Below are 20,366 nucleotides of genomic sequence, written 5' to 3'. Positions count from 1 at the left end.
TCGCTTGCTCAGTTTAGATACAACGGAAGTACCATTAATTTCCCTATGCACGTATGTGTTTTTACGGATGAGTCAGAGCTTGTGGTTTCTAATTGCAAAATGTAGTCCATTTAATGGTAAATCACGGACGTTGGCACGCTGGCCCCGGTGGCGTGGCGTGCTTTGCGATGTATCGATTGATCTGCCATTTAAACCCATGGAAAAATATCAATAAACAGGGCGTTCGCAACGAACACCTTAATAATCGATCCTTTACCATAGCCTCAAATGGAAAAATATCAATAAACAGGGCGTTCGCAACGAACACCTTAATAATCGATTCTTTACCATAGCCTCAAATGGGATACTATCAATAGTCGATTATCACGCCTCGCCACTGGTTGGCCCGATGATCTTTTTCCATTTAGAATCATATAAGCAATCGATTCCTGGTCTCGTAATTTATCGATCGTTTTGCATGCGAGGAAGTGGGCAAAACCCAGTGTTGACAATTTGCGGAAATCGCCATGAAGCGATTTGGAATTTCACATTGCAATTAGGAACTAAAATTTGTAGCTCAATTTAGAAACAGCATTTGTGCCGTAAATTTCCCTGCGCAGGGCGGTGCTTTTATGGATGAGCCTGAAATTGTAGTTCCTACTTGCAAAATATGGTCAAATTGTGAGAGAGATTCGGCAGAGGGGCCGCGAGTCGCGACTGCTCGCGACCTTGATTCGGCTCTTGAGATCAAAGCACTCGGTGGCATCCTTCTTTTTTTGGGTGGATGCTCTCACCTCACCGCCAAAAATCGATATTTATGAAATTGGACGACATTTTTTTTTCGAGTCAAAATTGATAAATATAGTATCTACGGGTCATAAACTACACGTAGTATACCTCAAAAAAATTTCTAGTCACTTTGAAAGTGTCACAAACTGTGCGAATAGTCGGATATGTATTTTCTGACCCGTGAAGTGGCTATTTCTAACAAAGCGTTCGGAGCCTCTCCTGAATCATGAAATGGTCTCTCAGAATTCTTGCTTATACCATTTTGTAGAGGACTCTAAGAGGATTGTAACGCACTAATTACAATTTTTCTCCGAGGCATTCTGATACATTCTACACAAGGTAGAAGTTGGGTACCTATTTTTCATGAAAAAATGCCGATTTTTCCCACGTACTTTCATTTTAAAAAAAAGTCACCAAAGGTCACCTAATGAGACACCTTTAGGGAGCTTCTACACATCCTTGGGAAGCTACAGTAGAAATATTTCGTGCTTTGGTTTGCTTTTTCTCGAGAAATCGAATTTATTAGGTCTCTAAGTCGGTGGCTAAAATAACGGTATTTAGCAAGTTTAGCCATCGATCAATCTGCAGTCGTCTTAAACTTTTTTGAGGCATGCGACACCTCCAAAAACGTGCTTAAGTAGTCTCTATGAATCCTTAAGAAGGATTTTAAACCAAAAATTGTTGGTTCTTCTTGCTTTTTGAACGAATTTTGAATCTTTTTCGTACCTGCGTGTTTCCTTCAAAATACTGTATTACAACCCTGGAAAGCCCCTCGAAAAATATTCTGAGACATTTGGCACCTCCAGAGACACTTTTAAGTCGTTTCTACAGATCCTTAGGAAGGCAACCGAACCAAAAATAATTGCTTCCGCCTGCTTTTTCGACCAAATTTGAATTTTTTACGTGACTACGTGTTTGCCCCAGAAAAACTCAATTTTTTGCCCTGAAAAACACCTGTAATTGCAGCCTTAACACGTGCTAAGCAATTTTGCATCTACAGAGACGCCATTATGTAGCTTCTATGAATCTTTTTGAGGTTGACCGTTTCGAAAAAAATTTGGTTCCCCCTACTTTTTGAGATTTTTTGAAAAGTTTTCCGTTCCGCAGTTTTATCTTTAAAAATGCTCTTTTCCATCCTAGAAAGTACCTATTGATGTAAAATTCCTTACTCCCCGAATATTTATCCATTGTTGATTGAATTTTCCTTAACGTGACAATATTGCACCCCCCGCTCTTCAACATTGTTATGTACCCGATTTGCGTTTCCCGGCAAATCAACATAAAGAAAAGTCTTCTCTGAAGCATTATTTCGACATTTTTAAAATACAAATGAATTTTAGATCTATTTCATTTTTTTCAGTTTAGTTATCCTTAAAAAAAAAAAAAAAAAAAAAAAAAAAAAAAATTGGGGGGGGTGTCAAAAAATTAAAACATCCTTAATTTTGCATGAACTGTACATGTATGTGCAATGAACGCATGGTTTTCATCCAATCTAAGCAAGTATAACAAGCCAATCGTATGGCAGTTTGTGATTTATGTGAAAAAATGACGGTAACTTTTGCAAATGATTTTTTAGGGAAAAGCGGAGGTCAAATTCGGATTCAGCGCATCAAAATCATGAGGAAAACATATCTTAAATGTATTTATACTCAAACGGAGAGCCGCTATGATTTTTGATCACTGAAAAGTGAATTGGGACCATAGGCGCCGCACAGTAGACGTGAGAGTCGCAGAGGTCGGACATCACATTTTTGTCTAAAACTGGACAGAGAGGGTACAAATAAAGGCTGTTTCTAGGCTTTTAGTCTGCATTTTCTCAACTCTATGATTTTTTACTCATTGAAGGTATGTATTTTTTGGGATGCATCGTAAATTGATCACTTCCAGTCTCTTTGCGAGTTTAACACGAGTCTGAAGGCTGATTTTGCCGAATAATGGGGATTTTTCCGGGTTGCGGCCGAATACATCGAAAAATCGAAAAATCCGCAGTCTTCGCCAAAATTGGTCTTTAAACCCATGTTTAGGCCAGTATTAGACCAGAAAAGAGACCAATCGTAATGCATTACGTAAAGTATAGGCCTTCAATTAATTAACGAAAAATCGTACTTAGGGGAAACTCACAATCAGCTAGGGTGGGCAAAAAAAAAGGCCCTTATCAGTAAACCCCCTTTTTTAATGTCCATAATAAATTTTCAAGGGTTTCTGATGTCAAAGAAAATTTTACAATGAAACCCTTTTATCCGTTTTCGTTCAGCAAAAACAGTGATATAAGCTTTTGGCTGTCCATATTTTATTCGGCTGCTCCCACTGACTCGCTCCACCTTGCGCTGAACCACGCTCCTTGTCATTCCTCCAACGTACCGTCAGTGTTCTGCCATGCTAAGAAAGAACGCCGTTTGAGCCTTGGGACGTGACCATATTTCCTTCAGTAAAAAACGAGTTTACTGGGAAAATTGTAAGCATTCTTCTCCAAAATTTTCTGGCAATTTTGTTCGCAAATCAATTTAAAGTATCTAAAAATCTCGAGGAAAAATATGCATAACATTCCTAAAATATACATGTTTTATTCGGTAAAATTTGACAACTCTCGAATGACCGTACGGCGTTCTACCTTACCACGGCATTATTCAGTCGGTAGAGCCGAGCGAATCCGAAATCCAGTCGTTGCTCGGTAGTCGACCGGTCATCGCGGGATGATTATTGAAATCGATAGACGAAACAATAGATAGAGGAGGTGAAAGGATAATGGTGCGAATTAATGACTCAAATGTCATGGAAAAATGACGTCCATGGATCTACGAACTTTTGATGAATAATAATGAATGATATCTTTCCATTTCGCGGTCCCTAGTTATTTAGTTAGGTTACGCAACTAAACTAACTCCGTGACGAAGCGTGAAGTATCACGGGATGACGAAGGCGCTCTATCATGCTTCCGTAAGTTCCTCCGATGAAACACCAAAATGCACATGTTTTATTATTGAATGTACGAACGTTTATTCACGATACCATTGATTCTTTTAAAATCATGTAGATTATGAACATATTTGAAGCTCTGCACGATGGTGGAATTAGATATCTTAAAAATCAAGAGAAACAAGCCGTGAGGAACTCCTGAATCAGATGACTTAGAGCGCTGAGTATTGAGCGTACACGTCGATCGATATTAACTCGATATTTGTGCTTCGCGTGTTTTGAATTGAAAATTGAGCGTCCCTGCCATCACTTTTCGATTTTGGTTTCAAAGACTTGTAATTAATTCATCCCCGTTGATGCTTTCCCTTCTAGGGATTCTGAGGCAAACACGCGATTTCGAATTGAATAAGCTCCTTCAGTTTCGCATGATACTCCACGCTTTGCCATGCAGTTACTGAATAGTTAAGTTGCCGAGTAAAACCGAATCCAACTGGGGCTTACCAAAAGTTAATTTTTGGATCTCTTTCAAAATTCGAAAAAACCGAATCGGTCATTTTCAAAAAGACCTAAGCGCCTAAAATGAAAATACGAGACAAATTGGAAAAAAAGACTGTTCAGATCGATCGGTTCCACTTTGATTAATTGATCAATCACACTTTTTCTCACATAACATAAGAATTTAAACGGGTCAATTTATGCGGTTTTTTTCTTGCATTTTCATTTCTGGCGCTTAAGTTTTTTTTAAGAATGACCAATTCAATCGGCAGAAATAAAAGACGCGGGAGATCCTTACGAAACTTTTTTAGCAATAAACGGAAGTTTCATTTTTTCCGAGGTCGGCTCTTTGGTAGATCCTTACGAAAATTTTTTAGCAAATAACGAAAGTTTCATTTTTTCCGAGGTCGGCTCTTTTTGAAACAACCACGCAGCCAACCCCTTATCAGTACAGTCACCAACATTCACCCCCCCCCCCCTCATCGGTCATCGCAGCTGATACAGATTACGCACCATCACCATGAGCGCGTACCCACGGGAAAGAATGCCGTATTGCGACTCTGCTGGCCACTGCTGCCGTGAAAAGCATCCCAAGGTCGCGGCGCCGGCTGCCGAGGGAATTCTCTCGGTGACGTCACAGACGCGGACCAATCAGCAGCGAGCTCCGCCGCGAGGGTGACAAAACGCACGGCGCTGTTTCCTGAACTGGTCCGCGCTCGAGAGTGAGTCAGTTGTTGTTTTGCGTCGCGCCGAGCTCCCACCGTCGTAGTTCACTGAGTGTTGTGTTGTCGATATGCGCGCTTCCCTACGCTCTCTGTTTCCAATCGTTTTTCAAATGCGCGTTTAAAGTCGAACCCAGTGCGTTTCGTACAATCCTGACTGTGATATTATCCTCTAGTTCTCTAGTTATGATCAAAATGAGGCGGGAACTGCCTTGTCTAATGCTGCCGTTGAACACCTGGAGTAGGAGTCGATCAGGTTAGCTTTGTGTTTACGTTTGTGGTATTTCTGTGTGTCTGAGCGTGAATCTGTGTGATTTTAAGACATTTTCCCCGGAATCATAGTCTGAATTCGAAGCGTGGGTTTTTCGGTGGAAATTACGCAACACTGGAGGCGAATGTTTGTAAACAAACCGGGTTACACCGGTTGAAATGGCCCTAAAACTTGGTTTCGTGTAGCAAATTGGTTGAAGTTTTGATAATTTTTATGTCTCGTAGTAGATTCCGGTGATTTGCCAACTAGTTAAGTTGTTTTTGAATGAAAATTTGGCTTTTCTAGAGAAACTTGGTCTGTGAATCGGGCCGTGAGCGTTGACCTATCAGTTGGTGTTAAACATGTTTCTACCTAGTTTTTCTTAATTGCAGGGTAAGGAACAGTAATATAAAGCCGTTTTTTCTGTAAATATAGGTACATAATGGAATCTATCAGTGATCGAAATTTCAAAAAAAGGAAAGTAGAGACCCTGGTGTAAAGTTCACGGGACCTAACATCATGACTGTGTTCAAATGCGAATGCCAAAAATAATTTCATTTTAACCGCTCTCTTCTTATTAACATCTTGTCTCATTTTCTCGTAAAATCGACCGCAGTTCCACGTGTTTCGCCGACTGCGATGACCAACCGTGGCAACATTTTTAGCAATTTAGGAGCTTTCGGGAAAAAGAGCCCATGTCAAAAAATCGCGTTTGAAGAAAATGCATTCGAAGTAGTCAAAACTCGAAGTCTTCAAATCTGCTGTATGTCCATTGATAGTGACTTACATCGGAACTTGGACTTGACTTCCAGATGTAAGTTACCGTCAGTGACCACAGAGTAATACTAAAAACTTCAGATGCAGTTTTTTCTAACTTAATTTTTCAACGTGGGACCTTTTGCCGGAAAGCTCTTCAGTTTGATTCTAAGCTGAAACCCCTTGACTCAAGTTCTGGGCGGGCACCGCTGGCGTACCTCTATACCTGTTGCATGCATCATAGTTTATAAGTAAACCACAGAATAGTTTTGCAGCACCTACTGTAAATGGCTCCGAGTTACGCCGAAAAGGACTTCATTTTGACGTAGGTCTCAAGCGAGACTAAAGATGAACTTACAGCCCTACTTACCATAGGTTTTGTCAGCATGATGGTAATTCGAACCATTTTTATCCATTTAACCCCTTACATAAAACTTCGCACCGGTATTTTTGGATTCTTGAACATGTTACCATAGTCAAGAAATTTGGTCTCAAAATTGGAGCCATGAAGCAATTTGAAAAACTCATTTTCAACATTTTATAATCGGCGCTCTTTTGATTCCTATTTCCGATCTAATCAAATCCACAAGACCGTTGGTGTAAAAATACGTTTTCGCTGTTATTTTTAGCAAGCGCTCTGAATCAGTTTGGATTCGTTTACCTAATCCGCGCAAATTCCAGGCGAGTTTGTTGTTTAAGCAGTCTTTGGAATTCCAGCCGTCTCGAAAACCGGGAAAGTTAAACGATGATCCAGGGAGTGTCGGGGAATTCGTGGGAAGTCAGGGAATTACGTAAGCAGCGAGGCAATTCGGTAACTTTCGACGGTACTATACGAGAGAGATGTCCGTACCTCAATTTTTTCCCTAATTAGAACGTCTTGAAGGGGAAATTTTGGGTAAAGTTTAGCTTGAGTCACCTCATTAAATGTAAGTGGAAGTTTCGTTTGAAGGTCAGGGATAGTCAGAGAATTTGAAGATTTGGAGTCAGGGAAAAAGTCAAGGGAAGACAGGAGTTTAACAAAAAGAGCATGAGTAAGGAACTAAGGAAACCCCGTGTTGCCTGCTTAGCCGATTTCAAGTCTATCTCAGATAGGTAATTCTATCGATAAATCAGAAATTGTAGTTCTTTACTGTAAAATATAGTCCGATTTTGGTATCTGAGAGCTGTCATGACCCCTATCGGCATTGGATCTCGGTGAAATCATCGGCGAATGATCGATTATCGATATTTCCCCATTTGAAGCTATTGTAAGAATCGATTATTAAGGTGTTCGTCGCGAACGTTCTGACTACCGATCCTTTTCCATAGGTTTAAATGGCAGATCAATTGATGAATCGCAAAGCACTGCCGTGTTAAGGAGGAACGCCGTATGAACATTCGAGAGTTGCCTAATTTCCTTCGATAAAATTTTCATACTTGAGAAAAGTTATGACAATTTTGCTTTGAAAGCTTCAGGAGCTTTAGGTGACATTGCAAACAATATTATGTGAAAAATTGGGAGTAAAATATTTATGAAATCAGGAAATTCGTTTTTATGAAAGGAAATTTGGCAACGCCTGAAGGTTCATACGTCGTTTTTCCTTAGCACGGCAGAGCAAGCCGCGCCACTGGGCGAAAAAGGAAAAGGATCGCTGGGCGGAAAAGCGTTTCAACCGAAGCGAGCTTAGCTACCGGGAAGAAGAATTACACGAGGGCAAATTATTCATGTCCTCTTCGTCGAAATACCTACGCTGCTGCGTCGCTGTCGAATGGAGGAAATCGGCGGTACCTACATATTTTCGCGTGATTCATATCCTGTCGTCACTCGGGAAGAAGACAGAAGGGTGTCAAGAGCGCGGTAATGCAGGTCGGATTTCGGCAGGTACCAGGTACCCCGGTCGGTACGTACGGCCACGACGGCGCCTCGTTCGTTGAACCGACGTCGACGGATGACGTCACAAATCAAACATCCAGACAGCTCCTCTTCGGATAGATGCTGACAGTGATACATGATAGGGGAGCGATTTATGTACAGGGTGATCCGATGTTGAGCCACCAGACTCCAGGAGCGTGTTGTACGAGTCGTAATCTATGAAATTTTACCCGAAAGTGCTTTTTAAGGGGCCACAATCCTCCCATCCTACACTGGAAAAAAAAGTTGCTTGGATCTAGAGTCCAGACTCTTAAAAACATTGACAATCAAAAATACTCCTGATTCAATCGGACTTTTTGCTTGAATCAAAAGGGAATCCGCCTAAATCAAGAGGCTCGGCTCTTCGATTCAAGGAAAACTTGGATTGAATCATGAGTATTTTTTCTTGTCAATATTATTAAGAGTCTATACTCCATATCCAAGCGAATGTGTTCTCCAGTGTAGGAAATACCTTGTTTTTATTGTATTTTGAAGTGTAAAAAATCTAGTGGTGAAATTCGGCTCCGGAGTCTATATAGCACCCGAAAACCCCGAGTTACATGAATACGAAATGAAATTAGCAACATAAAAGCGTATGACAACCCTCCAAAAGAGTAGATTCCGCTCCGTGGTAGTGTAAGTTACTCCGGAAGAAAAATAGATTCCGCTCTGCATCATATCCGTCAGGTTAAAGGTTTTAGATGCTATATTGACTCCACCACGGAATTTCATGCAAACATGTTAAACAGTGTGGCGACGGTAATGCACCAAATATCATGAAAATTGTATGCATCCGTAGTTTGATACGCTGAATTCAATCCACATGACCCACACTTTGGGTTCCACTCACGAAATTAATTTTTGTGTAAGTATCTCGGAAAATTCACTAAAAATGTCCGGAAGGGTGTTTCAATCATTACGTAAGCAACCTAAAGGAGGTCTGAGCCTATTGAAAATCGCCTAAATCTGGTTAGCATCCCTGCCGAAAGATTCAAATTCAGAACTTGGCAATTTCGTTTGGTCAACGAAAGATCCCGGGATAGGCCTGCTTTTTTTCAACCAAATCACTGCACATTATACTCTTACATTGGTTCTCCAGGCGACATTCAGTCAATTCAACCTCTTGCAAGCCACGTGCATTTGCTCTTTCGACTTATCTCGACTGACACGCATTGCCTCATCTTCTCAGAGCATGAGCAATGACTCATTCATGAGAAGCATTTTCCATCACATTTCTGTAATATTCGTGTATTTGAATGAGTAACTCATCACACCGGTGACTGGACTACGAGCTTAAAAAACTAAAAACAATCAAAAATGTTCGTGTAGACACTCATGAGTAATCCTGGCCGTGCGAAAGTTTCGCGGAAAAACGTGAGTTCGAACATCTGCAGCCCCGTCGACAGTTAATGCTCTCGACTTTTCGTACTTGGAAAGTTGCAAATTTGTTTTACAGAACCTACGCACATCGTACAAAAAACCCCGATGCTGTAAAATTTCCTCTCATGTTTACTTTTTTTTTCAACAGTGAACTCAGCGGGACTGTACCATCAACTTTTTACAAAAGCCCTCGCAAATGGTATTAAACTCACCATCTCAGATATTTTATAGATCGAGATAATCAGCGATTTGAATCGGTCGTTCCCAAATAGACTTGAGCGCCAGATACGAAATACGCATAATACGAAAATTAAAAAGTTAGAAACGATTTGAGCGACCTTCTAAATTTCAGAACTTTGAAACATGAGTCAGTAGATCACATTATTATGTAAAATCTACGATTTCCAAGGATCGATTATTACAGGTCCTAATGTCTTCTCGTGCTTTCATTTCTGGCGCCTAAGTCTTCTTTAAAGAATGACCGATCCAATTATTGGCCTTAGATACTCTGGCCTCAACACTTACAATACTTACAATACTTTTCCACTGCAGGCACTCAGTCATTAGAGTGCCACAATTATCGAGCACTTCGAGGATATGAGAAAAGCAAAAGTGCCTTCAATTTTTGAACATGCGACACGCACATCCGTGGAACACGAATAGTTGCATCAAGACGCTTTTAAAGACGAGCCAAGAATGTTAGTATTCTCAACCACGAAATGAAGAGTTAATCTGGTCTCTACGACTACGGTTACCTCGACCGAACATTTTGGTTATCCTTGTCAACCGAAGTTCTTTTGCCTCAACGATCTATGGTGATTGAAAAACGATTCTATCCCGCGTTACGGACCCAGCGGGCGTTATTCCCGAAATGAGAGGAGGTCAAGAGAATCAATTACGGGATCGCGTAAGTTACACTCCCGCTTCCTTTCCTTTGATTAAGTAGTGGCGGCATTTATTGGGAATGACGCGCGCTGCATAATCGTATCCGGGCTCGATCATGATTTGTACCACGCTTATTGTTCTCGATAAAATCACAAACAAATGACTCCTGTCCCGTGATTCATCGAACCCGTTGCGAATCCGATGACGTTATTTGAACGTCGCGTAACGCGCAATCGTTTGTTCCCGCGCGGCAGCCAAGTGCTAACGGTAGCTTTTACCTTTAAGCTAGAATCGCGTGAAGCTTAGCGCCCCCTTACATCTCTTGTCGCCTCTTTAAAGTGAAGGCGTACCTTTATTTCAACGTGGCCCCTGCTTTATATCGACGGTGAAACTACCAAACCACGTATCTCGTTTGCGGTGTTTAAAAATCTACGCTCACATTTTATTTTTTTGAAGTAGACCAAATCAATATCATTCCTTGAAATTTTCACGGAATTTTCTCCGCACAAAGAGGAAAAATCACAGAAATTTTCAAGACTGGATGTTAAGTAGTTTTTCATTTAAAAAATAAAGTATGACAGGAAGTCTGCGACGTCGCAAATCGAGATACGTGGTTTGGTAGTTTCACCGTCGATATGTAAAGAGCCGCGCTGATTTTCTGTTTAAATTACTTCGGCAGCGTTGATTTTTTATCAGATCCATCTGAATAGCGCAGATTTTTGTTAAAATACTTTAATCCTACTAAATTTCTGTCTTTACTTCGACCGCGCTGAGTTTTCGTCAAAATTACTTCGACCGCTCTGTGTAATATTGCGTTAGAGTTCGCGCTTTGCTGGTGAAAGCGCACACTGATTAACTTTCTGCACCCCTGGGTTGATCAACAGATCAGAGTGTCTTCAAGCTCAGAATTTCCAGAAAGTCCGGAAAAAGTACGGATTTTTCAAGGCCAATCCGGAAGTACTGAAAAAGTGCAGAAATTCCGCAAGAAGGTTCGGAATTTTTTTCACTTTTTCGTCATTTTTATCGCAATTTGAGCGAGAAATTCAAATTTTCACTATTTTCGCATTTCTTCAACTGTAGGTACTGGAAAAGTACTGAATTTCTTGGGAATGTACTGTAGAAATACTGATTTTTGGTCAGCCTGTTTTTATAGACACCCTGCAGTTGCATGTTGGAGTCCCGAAAGTAAAAGCTTCCATCCCCCATGACCAAGGCACCAATGAAGGGTCTCACTTTGCCTCCACCGCTGTCGCTAACTTAAGGCACCAATAGACGCATTTAGTGTGACGTCACATCTCGATTTAATTTCGATATCTCGAAAGTCGAAACGTGCCCCAACAAACAAACCTAGAGGAATCTGCGGGATTTAGGCAGGGGTGGTAGGGGGATTCGCTTGATGATTGTCACTGATATTACGAGCTTATTATACAATCAATTCTTGTAATGGTGGTCTCGATCGTTTTTGTAAATGGCTAGCTTTCATAATTTTAAAGTCTTATTGAGCAATTGTTTAGTTTCAGGCAGTTTTAGCGTTATTTCGTCAATTGTTCATTTTGGAGGTTATGTTTGTTTGTTGGGGCACATTTCGACCTTCGAGATATCGAACCAACAAAATCGCTCCGTGACGTCATCACTAAATGCGTCCATGAAGGGTCTCTCTTTGCCTCCACCGCTGTCGCGAACCGAAAAACTTTCAGGAGTCATAGCACGGGTTGAATACTAATAATGTGTGTTTGGTGTGTTTCAGGTGGCCACAAAGAGTTCGTGAAGAAGCACAAGGAGTTCTGCGAGGACGCGCTCCTGCCGCCCGGGGACTCTGCTCCGTCGCCGTCGGCGTCGTCGCGGTGCCAGTGGGAGATCCTGGGCTCGCCGACGGCGGCCCTGGACTCGCGCTGCGCCTCCGACATCGAGTCCCACCCCGCCTCGCGGGTCCTCCCCCACCTGTACCTGGGCAACCAGCGGGACGCCGAGAACCTGGACGTCCTCCGCAACCTGGGCATCTCCCGAGTCCTCAACGTCACCTCCGAGCTCCCCGGCTACCACGAGGAGCGGGGCATCCTCTACAAGCACCTCCCCGCCGCCGACTCCAGCCACCAGAACCTCAAGCAGTACTTCGAAGAAGCATTCCACTTTATCGGTGAGTCGCCCAACATCTATACTTAAGGTGAATCCAGGTTTGGAACTTCGCAATTTGGCCACCACGTCGCGCTGCTCAGAATATCCGCATATATTTCCCAAAATAAGAATAACCGTAATACTTATTCAAGATTGGGGATCCAGGGGATATGGCAACATACTTGAGGAACACTCAGTAAAAAAATCTTCTTAAAATTCCCGAAAATAAAGTCGTAACGGCGGCGGAAAGTAATTCCCATTGCGGCAATGGGAGAGAAAGAGACAGAACATGAGGGATTCCGCTGCGCGTTCGGCCGTCGCCGCTGAGCTGAAAGTTTCAGCCGTACTTTCTCTGCGCTTGTAATTCTAATTGCCAATATTTTTGGCTCAAAAAATCAAGCAAAAAATACTCTATATCTTGTGGATCTGCTTTTTGTAATTCGAGGAATATTATTCCAGTAATCGTCGAAGGAAAGTGAAATTCTCAGTGATGACTAGTGGCGCTATCTCTAATCTTGAATTATCCATAACCGAACCCTGGATTCACCTGGACACTGTAAAAAAAGTTACGAGTTTTGTAGATATATATTGGCGGATCCAGCAAATTGGCAACATAGTTTTCTCCATTTTAACCCATGGAAATGTAGCGATTTCTCGGAGAGACCAGGTGCTCCGACAAGAATCGATTATTTAAAATAGGTTTAAATAGAGGAAACCCGGTGTTGCTAAATTGCTGGATCCGCTTCTGTAGACATGCCGTCCGCTCCAGGCTCAGAGGCCGAAAGTTCCAGGTGCTGGAGTCGTTTCGACTGTTCCGGGTACTGCACCCGGAACTTTCGGCCTTTGAGCCGGGAAAGCGGACGGTATGTCCAGTCACTCACGACTTCCACAGCCGGAGTAATTTTTTAGTGCACCAATATATGCATCCACCATTTTGAAAAGGGCGAAAGTCAAATTTTTCGAAATCATTTTCACTGCAGTTTTGGACCTCTTTCGTGTACGTACATCTATTCGTCGTTTCCTGAGCGAAGTAATTTAACTCTAATCCAAGGTTATAAAATAGACTCAAACAATACAATTTTTTACGAAAATGGACCAGTGCCATGTAGAGCATAAGGTGACAGTTTGACAAACGCGGAAATGAATCTCGAAGTCTAAAAAGAGCTGAAGTCTATTTCAGAATCTAGAAAAAGAAAGGAATTGGAGAAACGAGATTTATGAAATTGTTCAGCTTAACACGAACTTTTGCCCGTGTGTTGGAGTGAAGAAATTTTGAGACAAAATATTACGTCAAACGGGCCTCTATTCTAGGTATAAAGTAAAGATCACGCAATATGATTATATTCGCGCAGTAGTATTCTCTCCACACCACTATCGTTACGCGTTCATTAAGCGTTGAAATGATTTTCGAAAGATTGACTTCCTCTTATGCTCGTAAGTTCCCTTACGACGCGGGCCTCTCGTTTTACTGAACTTACGGTAGACCGTCGCTGTAAACGCAAACGAAGGTTACTCCACTCGACAAGTTGATAAGACTACTTATCACCACGTTAGAAAACGTGACGCCATGTCTATCCCGCGTCATTTTTTTATCAGGCCTACCGCGGCGCCTAACCACACGGACAATGGCTAACTCGAACAAGCCATGAACAGTGATAGAAGAGGAGTTATCACGTGGGAGAAAGAGGGTCTGTGAGAGTTGCGAAAACGAGAAGTCCTCAATGTAGGTATCTTTGGTTTACTGGTCGCGAGAATATGGAATCGTCTGTAATTTTGGAGGTTGCTTAGACCGGTCATGTAGCTTTTGGGAGCCAATCTACGAACTCAAGTAATTCAGAATTTCATGTTATTGCAATCAATTAATACCAGAGACGATTTCAAAAATAATTAAAGCATAAGTTTGGCATTTGAAAAAGACGGTTGAAGCTACATTTTTCTTGTGTTTTTCTTGCGAGACGATAGGCCCCCCTGTTGGGCCCCAGGAGCTCCATGTTCGATGGCCAAAGTGCGAAATCGCGTACTTCCATTCCAATGTTTCATTTCCGCTCTTATTATATTTTAACAAAAGAAACATTGTTATCAACCTTTCAGCTTGAAATCTGAGCGAAAAATTCTGCTAATAGAGAAGGAAAATCAAGGAAGCTTTCAAGAAAAATTTTCCAATGAAACAAGAATGTCTGACAGAAAGTTTGTAGCGTCGAAGACGAAGATACGTGGTTTCTCACTTCGACCATCGATGCACTTCCTTTCCAGTCTCCAGGAACTCAATTAAACGCAGTCCATTTCTTGCCTTGTCCTATGTTCCATTCGGAACTTCAGCAGGGCTGAAAACCTCCCAAAACGCCATGTTTCTTCTGCCCACGGCCCAACCCTCGGGAAGCGGAACTTACCTTCGAACCCCGAGAGCCTTCGTCATTAAATTAAGACGAAAAGATGCGCAATGGTCGCGCGGAACATTGTTTCGCGGTGACGCATGGCGACCAGCCAGAGTCTGTCTATCGGCCGTGGATCGTGGAGTCCGTCCGGTCGGTCAGTGTTGTAGACGACAGGTATGTCTCGACGATTGTTTGTCCTCGCCTCGGCCGCGCCGCGCCGGTCCTCTTAGATCATCAATTCGCATACTGGCATTAGTCATGCTGCGTATCGTGTATCGTATCCGCGGAGGATCACGTGGAAAACACGAGTACACGTGGGTAGCACTGGCATGCTAAGGAAGAACGCAGTATGAACCTTCAGACGTTGTCAAATTTCCCTGATAAATCACAAGTCATCGGGAAATTTTTTAGTCTTTTTCCTTCAATTTTCCAGAGGATTTTGCTCATATTTTGACCTGAAGTGTCCGAAAATTTCGATAAAAATACTCCTAAATCTCCTGATTTATAAGTATTTTCTGAGAGTAAATTTGGCAACGTTCGAATGGTCATACGGTATTTCTCCTTAGCACGGAATGAGTACCAAGCTTAATTACTGTGTGGATTAGGGTTAAGAAACATGTATCATAATATTTAAATTCGCACCTCGTCTACTGGTGCGTTGCACTTTCTTTTTTCGAGAAGTCGGAGTATGTATCGCTTTAAATGTGACTTAACCGAAAATACTGGGGAGGAAAACCCTGGAAAAATCAGGAAAATAGAAAGTAAATTATCCAAATGTCAGGGAAAAATTTCGTCCCCAGAATTAGCGAATTTTTCATGAATGATAAAACCCTAGCTGTGTTCAGTTGGGTTAAGCAACTAAACTAACTCCGTGACAAAGCGTGAAGTATCAATAGACGATGAAGGCGTTCCATCTTGCTTCCGCAGATTTATCCCGATGAAAACTCAATTGTACATGTTTCATTATGAACATGCGAACGAAAGTAAAAAAAAAATCAGGAAAAAAGAAAGTAAATGATCCAAATTTCAGGGAAAAATTTCGCCTCCGGAATTGACGAATTTTCTATGAATGATGAAGCCCTAGTTGTGTTCAGTTGGGTTAAGCAACTAAACCAACTCCGCGACAAAGCGTGAAGTATCACGCGATGATGAAGGCGTTCCATCCTACTGCCGCAGATTTCTCCCAATGAAAACTCAATTGTACATGTTTCATTATGAACATGCGAACGTTTATTCAGTTGTGTTATCCCATTCGATCCGAGAGGGGTTTGGGCAAGAGCTCCCGGGGCCCCCGTTCAACATCGCCAGATGGTATCCAGTGGCATGGCGAGAATTGCGATGTATCGATTGTTATGCCATTTAAACCTATGGTAAAGAATCGATTATTAAGGTGTTCGCTGCGAACACCCGGTTTATCGATCCTTTTCCATAGGTTCAAATGGCATAACAATCGATATATCGCAATTCACGCCACGCCACTGATGGTATCCTCCTCCCTTGAAGCTCTTTCTGGATCCGCAACTGTCACAGGGCGATTCCGAGTGCTGATTTTCGAAGATAACTGTTGCTGCAAAAGGAAGATAGCCATTGAATCGGCTCTGTCGGCGTGATCCTGGGAAATGAGCGGCAAACGATTAGCGAGTGATCGTGAGCCAAGTCTGCCACCTCCCAGCTGTTGCGGCTAAGATTACTCATTCGACGGTGATGGCGCTCACGATCCGAGAGCTTTCAGCGACATCGCGGCCGATGAATCAGGATCCGCTCGGGAGGCTGCGACGCCCGCAGGCGAAGAAAAGCAAACATAACCTAAAAGAGCGTTATCTCAACCGTTGAGTCAGCCAAGGCCGTTGTTTACCTATCCGACCGCACGCGACTCTTGACTCCTTCGCCGGGTATACGGAGTGATTCTAAAGTTCCGCACCACCCCCCATAACACTGAAAAGAACTCCGGCCGTGGAAGTCGTACTTACGGGCTATTTAGGCATACCGTCCGCGTTCCGGGCAGAGGCCGAAAGTTCCGGGTTTATAGCGCCCGGAACGGACGGCATGTCGATATAGAGCACCCGGAACTTTCGACCTCCGAGCCCGGAACGTGGACGGTCTGTCTACATAGCCCGTAACTTTTTTTCAGTGAACCCCTAGGACTCGCTTTTCATCCGTCGATATGTATTTCAGTAATATTCACGGCCTCCCCAGACTCGTTTCGGATTGTATAACAAGCGCCGATCACATTTTCCATTCACCTATTTTCAACTAAACTCAAGTTTTTCTTTTCCCAATTTTTTTTTTTTTTTTTTTCCCCTCGTCGTTGAGCCCTTTTCTGGTCTAATCATTCCAAGGAACCTCGTCGGTTTAATCATAATGTCTTCGATTTTCTCAGATCCTCCAGCCCTCTCCCCCGATATAAAGGGAACTCCCTCCTCGTGAGCGCGACAGGGTCGCCACAGTCAGAGAAAACCGAAAAATGTCAGGGAAAATGGTAAAAGTGTCCGAGAAAAATTGTTAATTCGCTTTTATTCGCTTTTTAGAATGGATTTGACGTTTTGAACAACAAATTTTGCCTGAAAATTATTTCAAATTATGCCTTTGAAATCATTTGGCGTCAGAGGCGGATCCAGCAATTTGGCAACACCGTATTTCCTCCATTTAAACCTATGCTAAATAATCGATTATTTTCGGAGCACTTGGCTCCTCTAAGAATCGATACATTTCCATATGTTTAAATGGAGGAATTCCGGTGTTGCCAAATTGCTAAATCCGCCAATGTCTGGCGTATCTTCAACTGTTAGGGAATTTTGTTTAAATGCCTCAGGGAAATCAGGGAAATGTCAGGGAACTTGAACTTCCAACTTGTGTGACACTCCTGGCGCGATGTGGCAAGCGCGGCGGGAGAGGCAGCTGAAACGAGGAGGCCCCGCTCTCCGAGGATGACTCACCGCGGCGCGGCGGTTGCGGCCGTATCGTTGTAAAACCGAACGAGTTTAATTGTTCATTGAGAGCGAATTGAACGCTCCCGTCGTCGTTGCTCGCGCAACCGAGCCGAACGCCGTTTCGAAGAAGGGCGTGAGACCCGGCAAGTCCCCGGTGGCATTTACGCCCTTTCCGAAACAGCCCGCCGCCGAATCCAGAACGGAGGCAGGCGAAAGGAGCGGAACGCCCGCCTTGTTTACGCCCCCCCCCCCTCCCCCCTCGAAGCGGGGTCGGGCCCATCGCCCCATTCATTTTTATCCTCTAATCTGCGCAGTTCGGCCGAGGTGTAACAGCTGCTCCTGGCCATTTGGGGAACCCCGATTCAGGGATCTTTAAAGGGGACGAGCATCTCCATTTGGAGGAGCGATTTCCGTCCCCAAACGGTTTAATTTGGCGTCACTCCGTTAAGAACCAGCTCATCTCCCAAGCGGCGTACCTACTTTCGGTTTCTTTGGACAAAATGGGGACCATCGATTTTTTTTCAGAGCGTTTGAATTCTTTCTGATGTAAACAATTAGAGACCTGCAACTAGTATCCTGCAATGATGGAAGCGCTGACTTTCGGTTATTAAATTTTTTTTGTGGACAGCAATAGGGCGTGATGAGACATCTCGTCGTCTTGTTGTTTGTTGAGCTTGATATCAGTCGAAAACGCCTTCAGTTTCGCGCGATACTACATCGCCCACACCTGATTTAAAATATTTGTATCATAAATGAGGACTGCGCCTTACAAGTTTACCCATAACGCTTTGTTTGCTCATCAAATTGCTCAACACGTTTCATTAAAAGTTCAATAAGTAGCTTGCCGGAACTTTGGAAGTAGAAGTCTTTGCCTATCCCAAGGGGGTAATTGGAGCTGTTTACCATCTTTTCATTTCAGTTATGTGTCTCACAGAATTGTATATTCATGGTAAATTCGAAAATATGAGTGAAAAATACGTTTTTAGTTGATGGCGATGGATGGGAAACAAGAGGAAAGTAAGAGAATGAATTCTAGCACGAGTGTGCCTGTGCGTACCCCTAGTTCTCGAACGACAGAGATAAAAATAGAGAAGGGTTGTGCAGTGGGAAACCAAGGACCTGAGAAGATCCCGGCTAATCAGCATCTCCCTTCTGGGCGTCGCCCCCCGAAACTACCCCACAACAAAAGCCGGTTTCACCCCTCCTTATGCATCCGGTATTTCTCAAGACCGTTGGTGCGCCTCTCCACCCGTTTCGATCGCTTCAGTGAATCTTCTCTAGCTGCTCAAATAGGTTTTTGAATTCCAGCACTCGAAGAGTGTGTAAGGAATTTTAGTTGACCATGTGACGTAACTTGAGAATCTATTTTTTTTTCTCTCTCATGCACACAATCACATAATTGTTGGAATATTTTTTACCGGATTCTTTCCTCACAGAATGCTGAAAAGATTGAAATAGAGTGAAAGAAAAGAGAGAAAAAAAGTAAAAATTGAAATTATGAAATCACTACAGGGTTGTAGTAAAAAAAAAACCCCCGGCGAATAGCCTGGAGGAAAATGTATCTGGGAAAAACGGTGAAACGTAGAGAGAAAGCGGACAATTTCCTTAAAATAGCTCACTCTAAGCCTCAAAAATTCAGGGAATCCCAATTGTGATTTTCGGTGGCCATCTCTCACCATGAATTGGACCACATGTTGTAACAAGAAGGAACCACCATTTCTGGCTAATTTCAGAAACAACATATGAATCATCGGTCTCCCTATACAGACAGGTGATTTTATGGAAGAGTCAGAGATTGTGGTTCCTCATTGCAAAATGTAATCCAATTTTGATACCTTTATCTCAAATGAGTAAAATGTCACATTCTAAACCATAAATGGGCCACATTTTGCAATTAAGAACTACAAGCTCTGGCTCATCCGCAAAAACACTTATGTACTCAGAGTACTAATTGTACTTGCGTTGTTCCTAAATGGAGCCATAAATTTTAGTTCCTAATTGCAAAATGTAGTTCAAATGTGAACGCAGATTTTCACAATTTGAGTGATCCTTGCCTCCTCATCGCAATAAGGCGCGCGGCGTTCGCCGAACCTCGGGAGTCAACAGTTGTCCTAATAAACACTCGCTGGTGGGGTGGGTGGAGGGGGGGGGGGGTGTTAATAATTCCCTTGTAATTTCGAGCACCTGTCGTCAGCGAAGCGAGGCCCCGCTACGAAGGAGAGGGAAATTAGCCGGGCATCGCGAACCCGTTACTCTTACTCACCACCCTCGGCGCGGCGCGGAGTGAGTGCCAACGACACGACGACGTAAAAAAGGGATGAATGAACCGCGCCGGAGTTCCGAGTGAATGAAGTGCCGAGCGGTGACTCATGCGCGTACGCTTACGCAGCGCCCCTCCCACCCCTCAGCCCTCCGGCCCTGATAATTAATTATCATAAGGGGTTGCGCCGCGCCGCCTGAGATGGAGTGGCGGATCCGTTGAATATACTACTATGCTGCCGTGCCAAGGAAAAACGTCGTATGAGCCTTCAGACGTTGCCATCTTTTCTTCAATGAAAACATAATTTACTTTTGAAAAATTGTGATTACTTTTCCTCAGTTTTTTCAGACAATTTTTTTCGCAATTTCATCCAAAAAGTCTGAAAATTTTAGAGAAAAATATGCAGAATATTCTTCGAAAATACATGTTTTATACGGGGCAATTTGGCAACCCTCGAATGTTCATACGGCGTTCTTCCTTAGCACGGCAGTACGTTCCTCAGCTGGAATATCGTATGTTTATATGATTTCGAGCCCATGTTACGCGGTTCTATCAAGCCTGAGGGACCAGAATCGTGCCGAGCAATAACCGTGTATAGTCATACTGCCGTACTGAGGAAGAAC

General features: G+C 42.9%; 1 protein-coding gene across 1 annotated transcript in view; it reads left to right on the top strand.

Moving 5' to 3' along the window:
- The window catches only part of LOC109040059 (dual specificity protein phosphatase 10), a 68,831-nt gene that overhangs the window by 37,254 nt on the left and 11,211 nt on the right, over nucleotides 1-20,366 (top strand). The window contains exon 2 of the mRNA XM_019055839.2: nucleotides 11,811-12,200. Within this exon, the coding sequence (XP_018911384.2) occupies nucleotides 11,811-12,200 (390 nt within the window). The remainder of the gene's footprint in view (nucleotides 1-11,810; nucleotides 12,201-20,366) is intronic.

Source organism: Bemisia tabaci, chromosome 2 (assembly GCF_918797505.1).
Source record: "Bemisia tabaci chromosome 2, PGI_BMITA_v3".
Lineage (NCBI taxonomy): Eukaryota > Metazoa > Arthropoda > Insecta > Hemiptera > Aleyrodidae > Bemisia > Bemisia tabaci.
This window is presented reverse-complemented; position numbering and strand designations above follow the sequence as displayed.